This window comes from Planococcus citri, chromosome 1 (assembly GCF_950023065.1).
Source record: "Planococcus citri chromosome 1, ihPlaCitr1.1, whole genome shotgun sequence".
In the NCBI taxonomy this organism is placed as follows: domain Eukaryota; kingdom Metazoa; phylum Arthropoda; class Insecta; order Hemiptera; family Pseudococcidae; genus Planococcus; species Planococcus citri.
The window spans coordinates 34,833,529-34,850,628 of NC_088677.1; the positions used below are offsets into that span (position 1 = coordinate 34,833,529).

At 32.5% G+C, this 17,100-nt stretch overlaps 1 protein-coding gene across 3 annotated transcripts in view; it reads left to right on the forward strand.

Annotated features, from left to right (window-relative positions):
* Positions 1-1,248: 1,248 nt before the first annotated feature.
* Positions 1,249-17,100, forward strand: part of spir (spire type actin nucleation factor-like) — a 110,131-nt gene continuing 94,279 nt past the window's right edge. For all 3 annotated transcript variants that reach the window (XM_065344270.1, XM_065344272.1, XM_065344271.1), the window contains exons 1-2: positions 1,249-1,707; positions 12,341-12,387. In XM_065344270.1, coding sequence (XP_065200342.1) covers positions 1,419-1,707; positions 12,341-12,387 — 336 coding nt within the window. In that variant the 5' untranslated portion in view covers positions 1,249-1,418. The remainder of the gene's footprint in view (positions 1,708-12,340; positions 12,388-17,100) is intronic.

The window sequence follows — 17,100 nt, forward strand, 5'->3', positions numbered from 1 at the left end:
ATGAATCGTGGAGATAATTGAAAAATTCCCTATCCTCTATGCATACAAAAAATATGCTCCAGCATAAAAATCCGAGCCCTGGTAATCATGAATTCATAATAAACTATAATAGGGGGGTCAACGATTGAAACTCATTTTTCCACTTCCCAATTCAAAAAAATGAATTTATTATAAAGAAGCCAGAATAGTATCGGCTAGGAAAGCAAAATATTGTTCATCTTACTACTTACACCTAGTCAAATATCAGAAATTTTGTGTAATCGTGGAAAAAACACGTTTCTGATCACTCGAGCCCTCCAGCGAATAGTCATAAGCAGAAGGAATAAAATATGTAGATAGGTAGGTAGCAATTAATTCCCTGTTGGGCAAAAAATTTCGTTTTTCACGATGCAGTTTCAAATACTTAGGTATCTAGAACACAATTTTGTTTTTTTTTTGTGATTGTGATGCTGTTCTTGAAGGCTGAAGTTACGATTGTTTGGCGTGATGACTACATTTTTTCGTCAGTTAAATTTTCCTAGAATTTCAGAAAACAGTAATTAGTTCATCGACTTTCACAGAATTACAATTATCAGATTAACAAAACAATCAAACGAAATAAACGTGCTTACACAAAATAAACTTTTGGAATTATGTTCAAAAATCAAAATTAAATCAACTCCTATCTACTTTCAAAATTTTCACATTTTTTGAAGAAACACAACAAGAATATTATTTATGAAAAAATTCCAAGCGAGAGGAGGGCGCAGTTAAGGTCATCACTGTCATCACTCATCAGTCATCATCGCTTTCTGTCTTCTAGTAGAAATTATTTTTGTTGTTGAAAAAATTTCATAAAGCCTCTTAGAACATATTACACGTTAAAATATTGATATCAAGAAAAAATCTTTACAAAAAAAAGAATTAAAATTTGAAGCTTTTTCCGAATGCTTAGAGCACAAAAGAAACTTCTAATCCGAGCTGGGCGGAAAAATTGTGAAAAAAATTTATTTGTAACTACTCTACCCTATTTTACATTACATGCCGAGCTTTTACGTAACTTTGTCTCGTGAGCCAATGTTGTTAATGAAAATTGACTAAATGAAAGGAAAAACTCGCCAAACCGATAACTTTAGCTGATATTTACGAAAACGAATTCCGCAAAAGCTACCCAACCTAACCTAACCCAACTCTACATATCGAGTATTTGCGTCCACAAGTTGGTAACACTGCGACTTAGTAACGAACGAATTGCGTCGGTTGGTTTCAAAACAATCAGGTAACAGTTCGAGATTTCGAGTGATCGAAACGAGTGCTACACCGTCGCTTTGGTAATTTAACATGTGAAAATATGTTCTGTGCGATGTACGATGATCGTGGTTGTATTTTGAATGTATTCAGTATTGTTTTGCGATAAATGCTCGCAGTAATTTATCGAAATGTCGTCTAAAAATAACGCGGATGTGAAACCTGCGAAATGCATGTTAGACGAGGAAGATAGTGTAGCTTTATCAGATATTTTGATTTCGTTTAATGGGCCCATCAACGAAGAGCATGCTTGGGCATTGTGTTATCAGTGCGCGAAATGTTTTAAAAATTCGTATTCAAAAGAGTACGAAAAGTGTCGTTTAGTGAAAGAATTAGATCAAGTGAAGTTACACCGAGAAGGATATGTTAATTCAAAATCAATCGTATGCGAAGATAGATTACAATGCACCAATTCTTCAGGTATGTGAAATATTCAAAAAGATTCCTCTACCCTTCTCATATGGGGAACTGGGCACATGCTTTTGTATTTTACCCAGAATTCTGTAATCGTTTACCTATATTTCCAAGATTTCCACGAAGCATGTTTGCATTTTATGTCTCTTGAAAAGTGCACGTTTTCTTATCAGTAGATAAACGTGCGGTGATTGGATTAGCAGCTTGAGGACTTGTAAATGATGAAAAACTGCTTAGTCAGCAATGTCAGCATATTCAACATGATATTATTTTCATTATGCTAATGCCGATGAGTAAAAGAGTTACTTGAAGTTGAAAATTTTGATGTGAAGAAGTTTTGGTTGGCAGGTTGGAAATTTCATTTCAATCGATTATTTTTTTTAAGTTCAATGCTGCACTGATTTGTAGCTAATTCAATGGAAAAATGGAAATTTGTACGAATATCGAGTATTTTTATGATCTGAAAAGTGAAAATTTTAATGAATTCACAATAAGTACTCGAATATAATCTACCTACTTTATGTATGTACCTAACACGTAGATATGATATAATAATAGCCTAATGTTGATAAGGTAGGTAGAAGTACCAATATGAGGTTTATTTGAAATTTTTCATTGCCCAAATTATCGAAATACTTGTGTCGATTTTCCGCAATATTCCATCAATAAAATCATCTCTCAATTTTCCAAAGTTATGCTCGAAAGGAGAAAAAAACTTGCAAAATTTGAAAGTCGAGTTCGCAATATTTAGCCGCATTTCAGACTTTTGTTTACCTGTCCAACTTGTTGATTTTTAATTCCTCTTTTTAAAAATGATTATTGATTAGTCACCGTGTGGTCATTCTGACCTTTATACTGCTAGTTTATTTATTTTTTAACGTGCCAATATTTGTATGATCCCTATTGAAAAATTCCATTGTATAGAAGAAGTGAAATTTATCGATTCATTGTATCGAGGAGTCGTTCAACGTGTCGTTTTTCCAATTATACCAATTTAAATGAGGTTCCAGTATATTCTTAATAAGGTAATTCTTGAAATTCTTCGAATAATATGATACGAAGAGCAATTAACGAGAACTACTCGACTTTGTTTCAAAAATACCTACCTAAATTTTGTAATTCGATGATCGTTTTTTTACAAGGTAGGTAGTTAGGTAGTAGGTACATTGGTACATCTACATACATATATGTGCCGAACGTGTGCCATTAAGGTAATATTCGAACCACGTGTATCCACTTAAGGTATCGAATTGAAAATTCAAATGTCAGTATCTCGTACTTTTTCTTCACTCACTATTGGTCAGTCTCCTTCGAGTCGCACTTGTCCAGCTTGTTGTCCTTTTTTTTTCGATATTTGCGACTATTTCATTCGTTTATTGCGTATTGGCATTGTTTTGTTTCCGTTCTTTTTTCTTGAAATACGAAAATATTAATGCGTTTTTCTAAAGATACACGAAAATCCAACATTTTATACTCGTATTGTTTGTACTTCACCTTTTGTAACAATACATACGTTGGACATTGAGGCGCCCTTTTTAATAAACCATTCGTACCTATATGTGGTGCCAAGTGCGAACTGTTTGATGAATCATTTGACAAGTGAGTTCATTGTGTTATACACTTGTGGACAATTGTTGGTAAATAGATCTTTCTTAGGGATAGTTTACTCATTTTTCTGAAAAAGTTTTCTCAGAATGAACAAAATGGTAAAAATATTTCAAAATGGTGTAGTTGGTTTTCTTATGTAATTTTTAAAGTCATTATCATTACGTTTATCAGTTATGTGGGCTGTGATAAATTTTGTCGGTACATTAATCGAACTCTCGATAATGATTTCAATTTTAAATTAAAATTATACCCATCAGCTGACCATGTGCGATTCTACATGGTACATGGTTTACGTGACAAGAATTACATTTTATTTCTATATTACCTATGCCTGATAGGAAATATCTCGTTATAATGTGGTTTACCAATAATGCGGTTACCAAAGTTTGATTAACTTACACTTACTCATCTTTCCAGATCAATATTTTAATTTAAATTCCTACGCGTTGCCTTGATCTGTACATTCAAGGGCATGTGCATCGTCGTTGATCTCTGCTGTGCTCACAATGCTGCGATGATGAGACGTTGATAAACAAGCCCACGCTTACACTAACCGTAACATTGTTTCGAATTATTCCAATTTTCCGGTTATCGAGATGAAGAAAAAAGATGCAACAGTCGAGTCGAGTTTACAGATCGATTGAGTCATTTTTTTTCGAACTCGTGTAAATACCGCTAGCGAATATGAAAACTAAAAAAAAAAGACTTTGTGAACGAATAAACAACCCACAACTAATAGGCAATGTGAGGTTTTTTTTGAAAATTTTGAACCGATTCGTCGTCCTCACTGAAAATTATTGGAAATATTCTGGATGTATGGTTCGAATATTATTGCAACTGTTGAAAAAAAAATTATTGAAAATTGGAAACTTGAAATCATAAACAAAACGTGCAGAATTCCAACAGAAATAGAAAAATTGTCTCTCTGACAAAATCGGGAAGAAACTCATCCATTAGCAGCGAAAAACTGGTCAGAAATCCTACAAAAAAATTGCTAAAAATCGTGAAACTTGTCTTGAAAATTGTAAACAAATCCATTGAAAATCCTCTAAAAATTAGGAATTTGTGCAAAAATCTAGTATAATTATGTGAATTAGAAAAGTACTCACAAATCATGAAAATTCAACTTAAAATCATTCAAAAATCTTAAGTACAATTGGACCAAGAAGTGGTAGGGGAATCGGTCGTTTTTTTGAAAGTTTTCCTGTGGAAAGACTTTCCGAAGGTATGACTAATGGCGCAAATCGCAGCCCTCTAGCCCATTTTTAAAGGCAGCCAGGGGGTGTCCAAAGTTTTCAGTGAACCTACGAGTGAAATATCATCCATTTCAGCAGTGGATTACTCGATAACCGCGGTACCTACCTACCCAAATGGAACATTTTCCCATAGTTAGGGGGTTTGAAAGGATTTTTGGTGATATCATAAAAATCAGTGTTGCCACTTTTTTTCGTAAGTACAAAAAATTAGCTCAATAAGTTTTGAAACGTAGTTTTCATATTGTTCGGACTCCCAAAAATTCTGAAAAAAATATATTATGGACAACTTTTCATGCTGAACAACATATTAAAAAATTGAGATGTTACCATGTTGCGAAGTTGATTTTAAAAATTTTAAAGTTTGCGAAAAAATGCGATTTTTTGATTTAAAACATGAAAAAAAGTTTTGATAGGTGAAGTTTACTCATTTGACCCCTATTTTTACGTATCTGTTGAAAAAGTTGAAAACCCCCTTTCACTCGATGAAATGAACTCCTCACAAAAAAAATCAAAATTCGAAAAAATTCAATTTTCAATTTCAGGCATCAAAAAAAAATCAAGCAGTCCGGTCGGACTGCCCCGCCAAGCAAGAAAAAAAAAACGAACACAAAAAAAAACAAAAACCGATAATACCAAATGATGACAGTCCGGCCACTTACTGCTTATATTCCCTGAACAACTAAGCGTATATTTTCGATGATGAATTTCTCGCGAATAAATACACGCACGAATCTGATTTTTTGATATGTTGTTGGCATCAACGAGAGCTTTAATTTGGTATGCTTACAAACTTTCTACGGTAAAAAATGATGTAGATTGGAATACCCAAAGTTAGCATTTTGGGGTAATTTTTGAAATCACTAATCTTCGTGTCAAGAGAAAACTACTGAACCAATTCAAGTCAAATTTCGTACACTGGTGTAAATTAATGAGTTATTTTTAGATACAACGTCAGTTTTGAAAAAAAATTATTTTTGACCCCCTTTTTCTCAATTTTAAAATTTCTTTCCCCCCTAAAACACCCTCAAAATGAAAATTTTTCGCGGTACCGTAGAAAAGGGTCATCTACATTATATTCGCCATCATTGTGCAAAATTTCAAGCAAATCGGTTCATTTGGAAAGGCTGTAGCCTTGTCAACGGAAATTTAAGCATGAAATTTCGTGATGACTATTTCCATTTTTCATCCTAAACCACCCAAAAAATGAAAATTGTTAGCTGTATCATAAAAAAGGGTAATCTACATCATATTCACTATCAATGTGCAAAATCTCAAGCAAATCGGTTCATTAAGAGAGGCTGTAGCCTTGTCAACGGAAATTTCAGCATGAAAATTCATGACAATTTCCGTTGACAAGGCTACAGCTTCTCCAAATGAACCGATTTGCTTGAAATTTTGCACAGTTGTATTAAATGTGATGCAGATGACCCTTTTTTATGGTACAGCAAACAATTTTCATTTTTAGGGTGGTTGAGGGTGAAAAATAGAAATATTCATGAAATTTCATGCTTAAATTTCCGTTGACAAGGCTACAGCTTCTCCAAATGAACCGATTTGCTTGAAATTTTGCAAAATGATAGCGAATATAATGTAGATGACCCTTTTCTACGGTACAACGAGAAATTTTCATTTTTGGGGGGTTTTATGGGGGAAAGCAATTTTCAAATTGTGAAAAAGGGAGTCAAAAATGATTTTTTTAAAAAACTAACGTTATATTTTTAAATAATACCCTAATTTAAATCACTGTACGAAATTTGACTCATATCAGTTCGGTAGTGTTCTTCTAGTGAGAAACTTTGTGATTTAATCAACAAATTATTCTAAAATTGTTGGTGTACCCGAATTCCCATTAATAATTTATAATAATGTACATTATTTAAAAAAAAAAAAAAAAAGTCGTGATATCAATCGAAAATACTTTTAAAAAGCAAAAATTCCGCCAACCAAAAAAAAAAAAACTTACCTACAAAAAAACAAAAAGAATTGTCAACAAAAATCTGATATTCTCAACGTCTTGGAGTATGTACTCAGATTCGCATTAACAATTTACAATATGTACACATTAAAAAAAAAAAGTCGTGATATCCATCAAAAATACTTTTAAAAAGCAAATTACCGCCAACCAAAAAAAAAAAAAAAAAAAAAAAACTTGCAAAAAGAATTGTTAACAAAAATCTGTTCATTAAGTAACTTTAATGAAAAAATTCATGATATCAAAACATCGCCAAGCAATTTTCATTCAGCAGTTGTGATCAGGAATTGATATGGAATTTCAAATTAATTTGGTACTTACTGAAATAAAATATCCATAAGTTTGAGAACTGAATTGAAAAACCGGGCCAAGCGCCGGCGGAATTTATCGGTCCGGTTTTTCAATTCAGTTCTCAAACTTATGGATATTTTATTTCAGTAAGTACCAAATTAATTTGAAATTCCATATCAATTCCTGATCACAACTGCTGAATGAAAATTGCTTGGCGATGTTTTGATATCATGAATTTTTTCATTAAAGTTACTTAATGAACAGATTTTTGTTAACAATTCTTTTTGCAAGTTTTTTTTTTTTTTTTTTTTTGGTTGGCGGTAATTTGCTTTTTAAAAGTATTTTTGATGGATTTAATTTATTCAGTTGTCTCATTTTGACCTTTTTCTGACGTATTTCATGAAAAAGTTGATAAAAATTACACTCACAACAAAAAAGTAAAAATTGTTCATTGTGGTCCTCAAAGTGGGACTCTTTTTGAAAAAAGTGGTTTCTTGCCACTTCTGCAGGGTAGTGAAACCTGTTCAGTGCTTCGATCAGCCCTCCCTCTGAAAAGTTCCTATTTGAATTTGTAAACTTCTCTGACCCATTGACTAAGGAAATTTGCTATCACTTTTGGTCTTTAACCTGGCATTTGTGGATTACCTTTTGCATTTTTCTGCAGGAAACTTTCAAACAAACAAATCACAAACTATTTACCCACAAAAAATCAATCCTCCCTTGGAAGCACCTTAGTCACCTAAACAGATCAGAAGAAATTATAATCACCCGCCTCCGAATTGGTCATACCAAATTAACCCACAGCCATTTGTACACCAAAGCTCCTAAACCCACTTGTCAATTCTGTAATTCTGAAATAATCTCCACTCAACACCTTCTATTCTACTGTCCCTCCCTCAAAACAAAACGCCAATCCTTAAACATTTCAGACCTCAACCCTACAATTCCTGACAACATCAAACAGATGGAAAACATTCTTAAATACATCAAAGAAATCAATCTTTCAAACCAAATCTAGACTAACCCCTCGAAACTGGGCGTAAAAATCCGGGCAATTATACACGCCCAGTATAAAAAAAATGTCAAAAAAAAAAAAAAAATATACATAAAAAATATTCCTTCTTTCAATATGAATTGGATGTGATCTTGAAAAATGAATATTCTAAAATGAAAACGTTTTCACTCGTTTCTTGATTTGTTTTTTCTTTGACAAATATTTTTTGATCGTTCAGGATTCACATAGGTTAGTTGATACTTGGTATTTAAATTTCTCCCTCTCCCCCTGACAAAAAATTGAGCTCGTCCCTCACCCCGTTAGCAGTACATAATTATAAATTTCGTAATTCGAGCTGAATGTCACGTTAGCAAAATGAAAATTTTGACGTTTTCGGGATGAGTACAATTAATACGTAGTTCTGAAATTTATTTACAAATGGAGATATGATTTTGGAACATGCTCTTTCGATCTAGATTGAAGTGCGTTAAATTTAAGTGATCCTCTCGTTAAATTTTTTCCTGTCATAATCATTTCAAATGATATCTACCTAATAGTAGAAAACTTCGTAAAAATTGCCAGTGTCCTTGATTGATCTGCAAAATCACATTATTTTTACATATTCTTTGAAATTCATTCGTATATGTATTAAAAGAAAAGCACGTGCATGAATCGAGAAATTTTATCTCCAGGATATACAACAGAACAATGCCATACGAGTCACGTGTTTTGAAGATGAACCATAAACTATATTTGAATAGGCTAAAATACGAATACAAACTAGTCATAACATTGTAGATCAAAGCTTAATCAGCAGATTCAATAAGGATTATACGATTATGTTTTGAATTTTATCTATTCTTGTCGAATTTATTATCATCAATGATGATGATATCTGTGTTTAATTTCGTTGCAATAGCATACTATCGGAATTTCGCTAACGCCTTGTTGACCTTAACGCTGGTCTCACTGCGTTTATGTATACCTCGATCTATTCTGTACATAGTCTATGTACATATACGTAAAGAGGAAAGCGGTCTAATACCCGCATTAGACACGCTACAATGCTGTATTTATGGAGCAGCCCGAAGTGGAATGCGTTACTTACTCGTATCTTCAAAGTTGAATCCTTTTTAAAGAAACAGATCTCAACGGTTTTGGCATTTGGATTGCGGTACCATTGTGGCTGGAAATTATTGATTTCACGAACAATAAGGCCCAGTCGAGTCGGTGAAACGAGCCAATTCATGCATATTGTATTGCAAAGATGACTTCTTTAATTGCGCTAGATTCCGATAAAGGTTATATAGGTGAAGGTTGAAAAAATCAAAGTCGTGGGTGTACATTGTGTTAACGATCCGTATTTATACACCGCGTATTGAGTAACCGTTTTACGATTTACGATGGCGCTGAGCGATTTACGTATTTAAATTTATAAGCAGTTCCTGGCTGACTCGCTGAGTAAACTGAAGGCATTACTCTATACAATAATTTCTTGGTTAATAAGAGTCGACTCGAGTGTTGCATAATGTGAAATATCAAAATGTAAATTGTCGAATGTTAATGCGCTAATTATACAGAATTGATATGTCGTTCGTTACATATCTATCACGTTCGTTACATCTACCTATAGACTATAGTACACCTATACTTATTGTAACAAAATTCGTGATCGTAATTTTTGATGAGTAATAACGCCAGAATGTTAAGAATGCTCTGTAATGAACGTATGCACGTTTTATTTACCTATCAAAATTAGTCTGCTCAAATTACAAATGACATGACAAGTCACTTTAAATTTTTTTGAGAAAAAATTTCCGAATTCAATTAGTTTACTTTTCGTTTATGTATTTTATATCTACTATTTATTCTGTATAATTTAGAGTACTCCACTTATTATTGGTACCTATTACATTTGATACGAGTAGATATTATTTAACCTTGATAACGACGTTTCGTATTTATTTAATTATAGAATCATATTTCACACTGTATTAACTTGTTGGTAGGTACTTATTATATATAACAAAGCGGAAAGCATCGTGTATCTTGAATCGATAAAGGCTACAGGCAAAGAGAGGCGAATAGAAATCAACTTCCGTATTTTGCCATGGGTATGAAAGCTCGAGTTATAAATTAACTCGATTTGATAACGTCGAATTCGATGATAAATTGTAAAAAAAATATGAGTGTTGAGATTACAAAAATTGATATTTTTTTGTTTTAGAAAAACTCATTTTCCTTATTTGCCAAAATTAAACGTAAGTTGTTATTTTGGGTTTGAATCCACGACGAATTCAAGACTAAACCATACTATGTAGTATGTACATCTACATAAGACACACCTACATGTATTTTTATGATGTTTGTTTATCACATTCTCTTTACAAGTATACTAAAATGTTCATCATCTTGGAGGTCCTAGTCCTCTCCTCCCGCTACCCAGTTCTTTTTTCTAGTAATTTCCACCAATTTTTATTCGCAACTTCCATTTTTTTGTAATTATAGTACGCAATGTCTATGGTACCTATTACTGGTATTTCATCGTGTTTTTTGCTATTTTAAAAATTGAACTATGTTTTCACGATTCTGAAGCATTTTTTTAGTTTCAGACAATTTTTAAAATGTTTTAAATTTTTACCCCTCTTTTGAGCGATTTTTATTTGCATTTTCTTCACAAACTATTTTTATACATTTTAATATTTTGTTTATTTCATTTAATTTTTCGGACAGTTTTGTCTATATTTTGGAAAATTTTACAGTATTTGTCAAAATTTTAGCAGCTGTATGTCCCAACAATTTTTTCAATATTGTATGGCCAATTTTCAAAATCAGTCTTGAATTTTTTCCCTTCATTTTTGAACTGATGGTTTATTTATTTTTTCACATTTTTTTGACAATTTTCCCGAATGTAACTAATTTATGTAAAAAAATTTTAGAATTTTTTGATTGCATCCAAAATAAATTACCAGTTTATTGTATACTTTTATGCAATTTTAATGATATTTCATTTTTCCCTCCAAGTTTTACGATGGTACGAGGTATACAATACATGCAGACCACCCCGAAAAATGAGAAAAAACTCTTGCAAAAAACACTCAAACTTTGAACTCTGTTTTCTCGAAAAGTCACCTAATTTCATTTTCTTATTCCATAATTACACATGGTCCTTGTTTGCTTGGCCGTTCCGTATTGAGCTCTTGAAAAAAATTCCTGCATATTTGGAAAATATATCTACATATTATTAAGGATTTTAAAAAAATGTCAGTGAAAGTACCTAGTAGTTCATTTCTGATTGGAAATTTTGAACGATTCAAAAAATTATACAAAAGCCCCTTTTCAAATTCTTTTATTCCTTGTTTCATATTTTTCATTTTTGAAGTACTCGTAGCTATGTATAATGAAAATAGCATTACCGGGCCATGAATCAATTCTCTATATAGTCGTTCACTATATCGAATTATTATCGAATGATGTTTTATGGTAATATGATAATGTTGAGTCGAGAAGCACGATAGATAACCATTGCATAATATAACGCAAGGTATCGTATAATAAATTTGTACGCGCTAATTGAACTTGAATTTATATAGCAGATGATATTTCTGAACTGGAAAGTAGAATGAAAAACATTCTCCGCGAAAAACATGCAATTTTGCAAAATATTTCGCCTTGAGATATTATTTATTTGGAATTAGTATGTAAATTGTTGAAAAAAAGTGGTTTTTCAAACGGATGGGTTTCGATTTGGCTGTTCTGCGACATTCTTCGCTAACCGGCGAAGGTTAGTTGGATTTCTGGATGGAAATTCGTCGTAGATTACAAGAGCTGGTAACGTTTAATAATGTTGCTCAATTTTTTTTCAAAAGGTTTCCATAGCATAACGCGATGTTTGATGAAAAAAAGAGCTGCATGTTTTGGATGAAAAATTAGATTTTTTGTGTGTTTTTCATCAGCAAATGCTATAATTTGCATTTATGTACTCGTATTTACCTAATATTTTGTAGTCGATTTCGACGATTCGCAATTTATAGCAACGTTGAAAATTTAACACTTTTTTCTTTAGAGTAAAAAATTATATTTTTTAAAATTTGCGTGAAAATTCGATTTACCTTTATAATCTGCTGGTATTTTTTCCATTCAATATTGAAATTTATGAAATAAGCAGTTCTATTTAAAGAAAAATGAAATGTGTATAAATAAAAACATTTGTCAATACGATTACGTTATCACTTTACGAAAAGATACAAGCTGGTATTAATTCTACTGTTGCATTATAATGTACTTTATGGCATGTAAAGTGATCCATATTTGGCGTCTCAGTTCTTACAAGCGTTCTGTGAAAAGTACGACAAAATTTATGATGTTTCAATTAGAAGGTCAAGTTGGATGTTTTCAGAAAAACAAATAAATATTTTTCGATTGACCTGGTTTATATTGTACAGAGATATCAATTTTACTGATGCATGAGTTTGAGGAAAAAGGAAATGACTAATTTTTGATATTTTTTTGTTACAGAGCGCGAATCATCGAAGAAAAGGAAAAGTCCGCCGACAGAACAAAAGGTAAATATGTATCTTGAATTTTAAACGTACGTATAAAAAAAAAGAAGAGATTATATTACGTAATGTATTTAATCGCACTTGAAGTGAAGATATGTATTATATCACGTCTGGCTATGTAGTTATGCCAGAATGCCAATTGTAGTACATAATGCGTGATAAAATGCGATTCGACGAATGATGTGCGAATGATTAGACGTCTCGAGATCGAGTTTATGTGACGGATAATTACCTTGGTCGTACGTTCAACTGATCGTCGTGTACCCATGTCGTAGTACATGCATTTTTATAAATTGACGACGGAAAAAAAAATCTCTGATGTTTTTCAGAAATATTTTTGAAATTTTTCTTTTGATCGTTTCAAATTGTTGAGAAATGAGGAGTTTGAATTTAAATAAGAATGATAAAATTGCTAAAGTAGGTAGGTATTACAGGTTCGAGTGTTTGCTGAAGAGTTGATTAACTTGAAATCGAGTGGTTTGTTGTTATTGATTCGTAGGTTTTGACTATATCTAGTGTAACGAATTTGCGAAAAATGTGGTTTTTAATCTGTTCGAATTTTTTCAAAAGCAGAAGCAAATTAAAACAGTTATAACTCGATAGTTTATTCAATCTTGTATAGGAAAAATGTACGAGTAAAACGTTGCTGCTGCGTTGTTCATTCTCAAATACGATCACTGATGTAACTGAACGTCCACTTCTCGAATTTAATTTAATATAAATTCATTCTACTTGTGAGATACAATGGTTTTCTTGGAAAGGTTGTTTGAACTCGTAGTGTTTGACGTAGATGTTTCGAATTTCCTCATTAAGACCATTAACCTGCTATTTGTGTGTATGCTTCTTCCAGGGATTCAAATTTTAATTCGTGTCAATCTATCCGTTTGATTCAAAAATCTACGGCGTATGAATTGAAATAAAATACTCTGATTTGAGACATGAGAAAATTTTTTTGAGCGCCGAACAATGTTTTTAGAGCTGAAAAAATCAATTGAGCCAGGCAACAAAATGCTTGAAAAATAATAAAGTAGTAATTTTTCAAATTTTGGGATATTTCAAATCCGTCCCCTCCACTCTCAACTCATCGTGGATCCTTGAAAATATTCCTACTGTCTCTGAGTTACCCAATTATCCATTTCAATTTTTTATAGTCTAAGAAATTACGTACATATAAAATCAAGCGAATTTTTGCTGTTTGTAAGCTTTTCAAAGATATACTTAATTATTTATTTTAGAGTACAAAATGGTGTTTCAAATGTAGTAGGTAAGGTACTAGGTAGTAATTTTTGAATTGTGTTGGAGTCAAGGAGAATCAATTTTTCCGCTATTGAACCGAAACTGAAATTAAAACTGAACTTGAAATAGTCGCCATGAACCAATATCACTTTTTTATTTGAAGAAAGATTTAAAGATCAATCTTGAGGCATGTTATTCGTTTGAATCTCGATCTTTTAAAAAAAATGTACTTGAGGTATTCATTGAAGTTACTGTGGTGTCTAAAAATTGGAAATACGTCATCGGGATCACTGATCAGGACATCAGGAGTAGGTGTGACAGAATGATACAGGGATGTTATAGAAAAGCGCATCGAATTAATTTTCCGAGTCATGCTTTTTGTATTTGGCGAAGACATTTCGATGTTGATGTCGATTGAAAAACACACTAACGTATATTACGTATAGGTACCTATTCAATTTTTTTTTCGTTCTTAAATTGGACCAAGGTTTGAAAAAATTAATTATAAAACCACGATCGATGATGGGTATCATTTTTTCCCCTTTTCATTCATTTAACCTATAAATGTCTGTATGAATTACGTTGAAATTTCAACGTGTTAACGAACTCTTTTCCTCGCCTGGTTTAGGCTAAAATGGTGTGTATGTAATAGTGTAAGTACTAAGTATACTCTGTCTGTATATTGTACGAAGGAGAAGTAGCAGAAACATAATAGCCATTGTTAATACCTTTCGTACGCACCACGTTTGCCAGGTTCTTGCCGAGTGTAAACGTTTGTTAATCAATTTTCGACAGGTGGAAGCGAACTGATGTGAATTTTACCGATCGACGTTCGTCGGTCAATCGGTTAATAATATTTTTAATGTCTATGTACCGATATTTTGAACGGAATACCGGCGGTTTATTGGTGTACGATGGTTTAAAGCGTATAATGTCGAAAAGAGTATAGTTCTCGAAACCGGTGTCGAGTAATTTACCAACGCATTACGATGGTCGAAATTTGTATAGCTCTATTTTTTCCATTGTACGAGTGCGAGATTAAATCGTATAGTACGTTTGAAATATCAATGAACCATGATTATTTGAATCATAAAGCTCTTATCGTGGTTTACTCGTCCGCTAAACAGGATACAGGAAAACAGCAATAAGTGACGGCCGTATTATAATCTTTGACTCGAATACGTTTTACGAGTACCTACAATATTCTTGACACCGAATCACTCAATAGTTGAAAAGTTATCCCAGATCCTAGTTCTGCGTGTAATATATTTGATTTTTGCGAAGATTTTGGTAGATGATTGGAAACTCGTGATCTAGTTTTGGGCCAATTTTTTCTTATTTTGTTGCTAAATTTGGCTACGGTGACGAACTCGAGTCAATGTAACCGCGTAGATTGATGTTTAATGATTTTCAACTGAGTTTTCATGTTTTTCGGAGTGTCCCTATCTAGATAAAATGCGTGAGAATTTGAGCTCAGGACCCTTATAAGGTCCGTTTGGTTGCAAAATTAGGCATTTTTTTGAAAGATCTGTCCCGACTTCTCAATCAGTTCAAGTTCATAAATGAGTCTTCAAAATCAGAAAATAATCTTATTGTTAGGATCGGCTAAAAACAGAGAGAACCTGAGAAATCAATTCAGAATTTCCTGAAAATTAATAATTCAAATAGTTGAAAAATCGATGAAAAATTTGAAAATCGGACGAAAGTTTTTTTAATAAATTAGTATTCCTGGGGTACCAACTACCTAAAAGAAAAATTGGATCTGATCAAGTGAGAAAAATTGACCACATCTTACTTGTTAGTACATAGATCTGATTACGTTGGCCCAGACCTATGTAGACCGATTGGATCAGATCTTTCATATTCAATAAGATTCGGACACTCCCAGGATCTTTGATCTGAAAAAACCTGAACTGGTTAAATTATTTTCCCTACGAAATTCACAAATCGCGAAAAAATTGATTCTAAATCTGAGAACCGTTTCAAAATCGATCAAAATTCAAAAAATATGGGTTCAAAATTTCTTGGACTCTCCGATTTAAACGAAACTGAGCTTGATCAAGACAGCATATCTTACGAGAGCCTCCGTAAGCTAAATTTCAAAAGCTAAAGTTATAATTTTTGGATTCTTGTCGGATCTTTGAAAATTATTTTAAAAATTGGAAAAAGCTGTTTCAATAGCAATTTTTACTCTTATTCAATAAATATTTTGTTGAGAAAAGTGAACCGATGTGAATACTTAATTTTATTCAATTCAATTCCCACATATCAACAAAACTATAGTTCTAAGTTATTCTGTAGCCTCTCCAGCGATTTTCCAATTTTCTCCAGGAAATTCAGATCACACTGGAAAGGCCAAAAATGAACTTGAGCACCTTTAAATCTGGCAGATGCTTATTGGGCATCCTGTCGACCGTCTTAAGTAATTACTGCAAAATTCCAGGAGTGCCAGTTCAATAGTGAATTTTTGACCAATTTGTAAATTCCGGAAAAAGTGAAAAAAAAATCAAATTTCCAAAATAAGCGATCGTCTGGGGAGTCTACGCAATCACCCGACTGTAAAACAATCACAATTCAACTTTTTTGGAACCTCCAGCCAGTTTTCAAATTTATCCAGAAATTTGAAACACTCTTGTTCGAAAAAATTGAAAGATCTGCGCATAATCTACCAGTACCATCAATAAGAAAGCATCAATACTTTGGATTATCACTGTTGACTGTGAAGTTACACTTTATGAGCTCTTTTATTGTAAATGCTTTCCTAATTCATAAAATGTACATATTTATAATCACATTTTTCGGTGGTATTACCTACAGAAAAGAATATCATTAATATTTCTCTTACATTTAAAATTGTTATTTTTTTCAATTTCCTGTAACTAGAAAACTATTTTTGTAAATCCTAAAAAAAGAAACACGTTAAAATGAATTGTCTACTTCCGCTATCACAGTCAGTTTATTGTCATCGTATTTGAATACGCATAAATACTGAACAATATTTACATATGATTTTCGCTCTCGTAGTGAACGCCTTTCCGCCGAGAAAACGATCTGTTTGGGTGTATCTTGGTTTTTACAAAAACAGGATTTCGTACGATTGAAAAAAAAAATCGTCGAATTTTAACGACTACGCGAGTAAAATGGTTAGGTACATTGAAATTATATTAGCTTATAATTTACTCTATGGTTGTGGATGTGGTGTGGGTGCTGTCTTCTTTTGTAAACGCATATTGTATAGATCGCTTTACATTGTTTTCATTTTGAATAATTACTATACGCGGTATTTTTAATGAAGTATTGTATTCGTCTCTATGTCTCTGTGTGCTCTGTGCTGACAAGTTAATTGAGAAATTATTAAATGGTGAAGTCGACGACTAGTTATATAACACGCTTCGAGTGATGAGCCTGCTTTTTTGACAAGGCACCTGAGCTGAGATTAGAATACATTTTTGCTTTATGGCTTACCAAGAAAGATTTTTT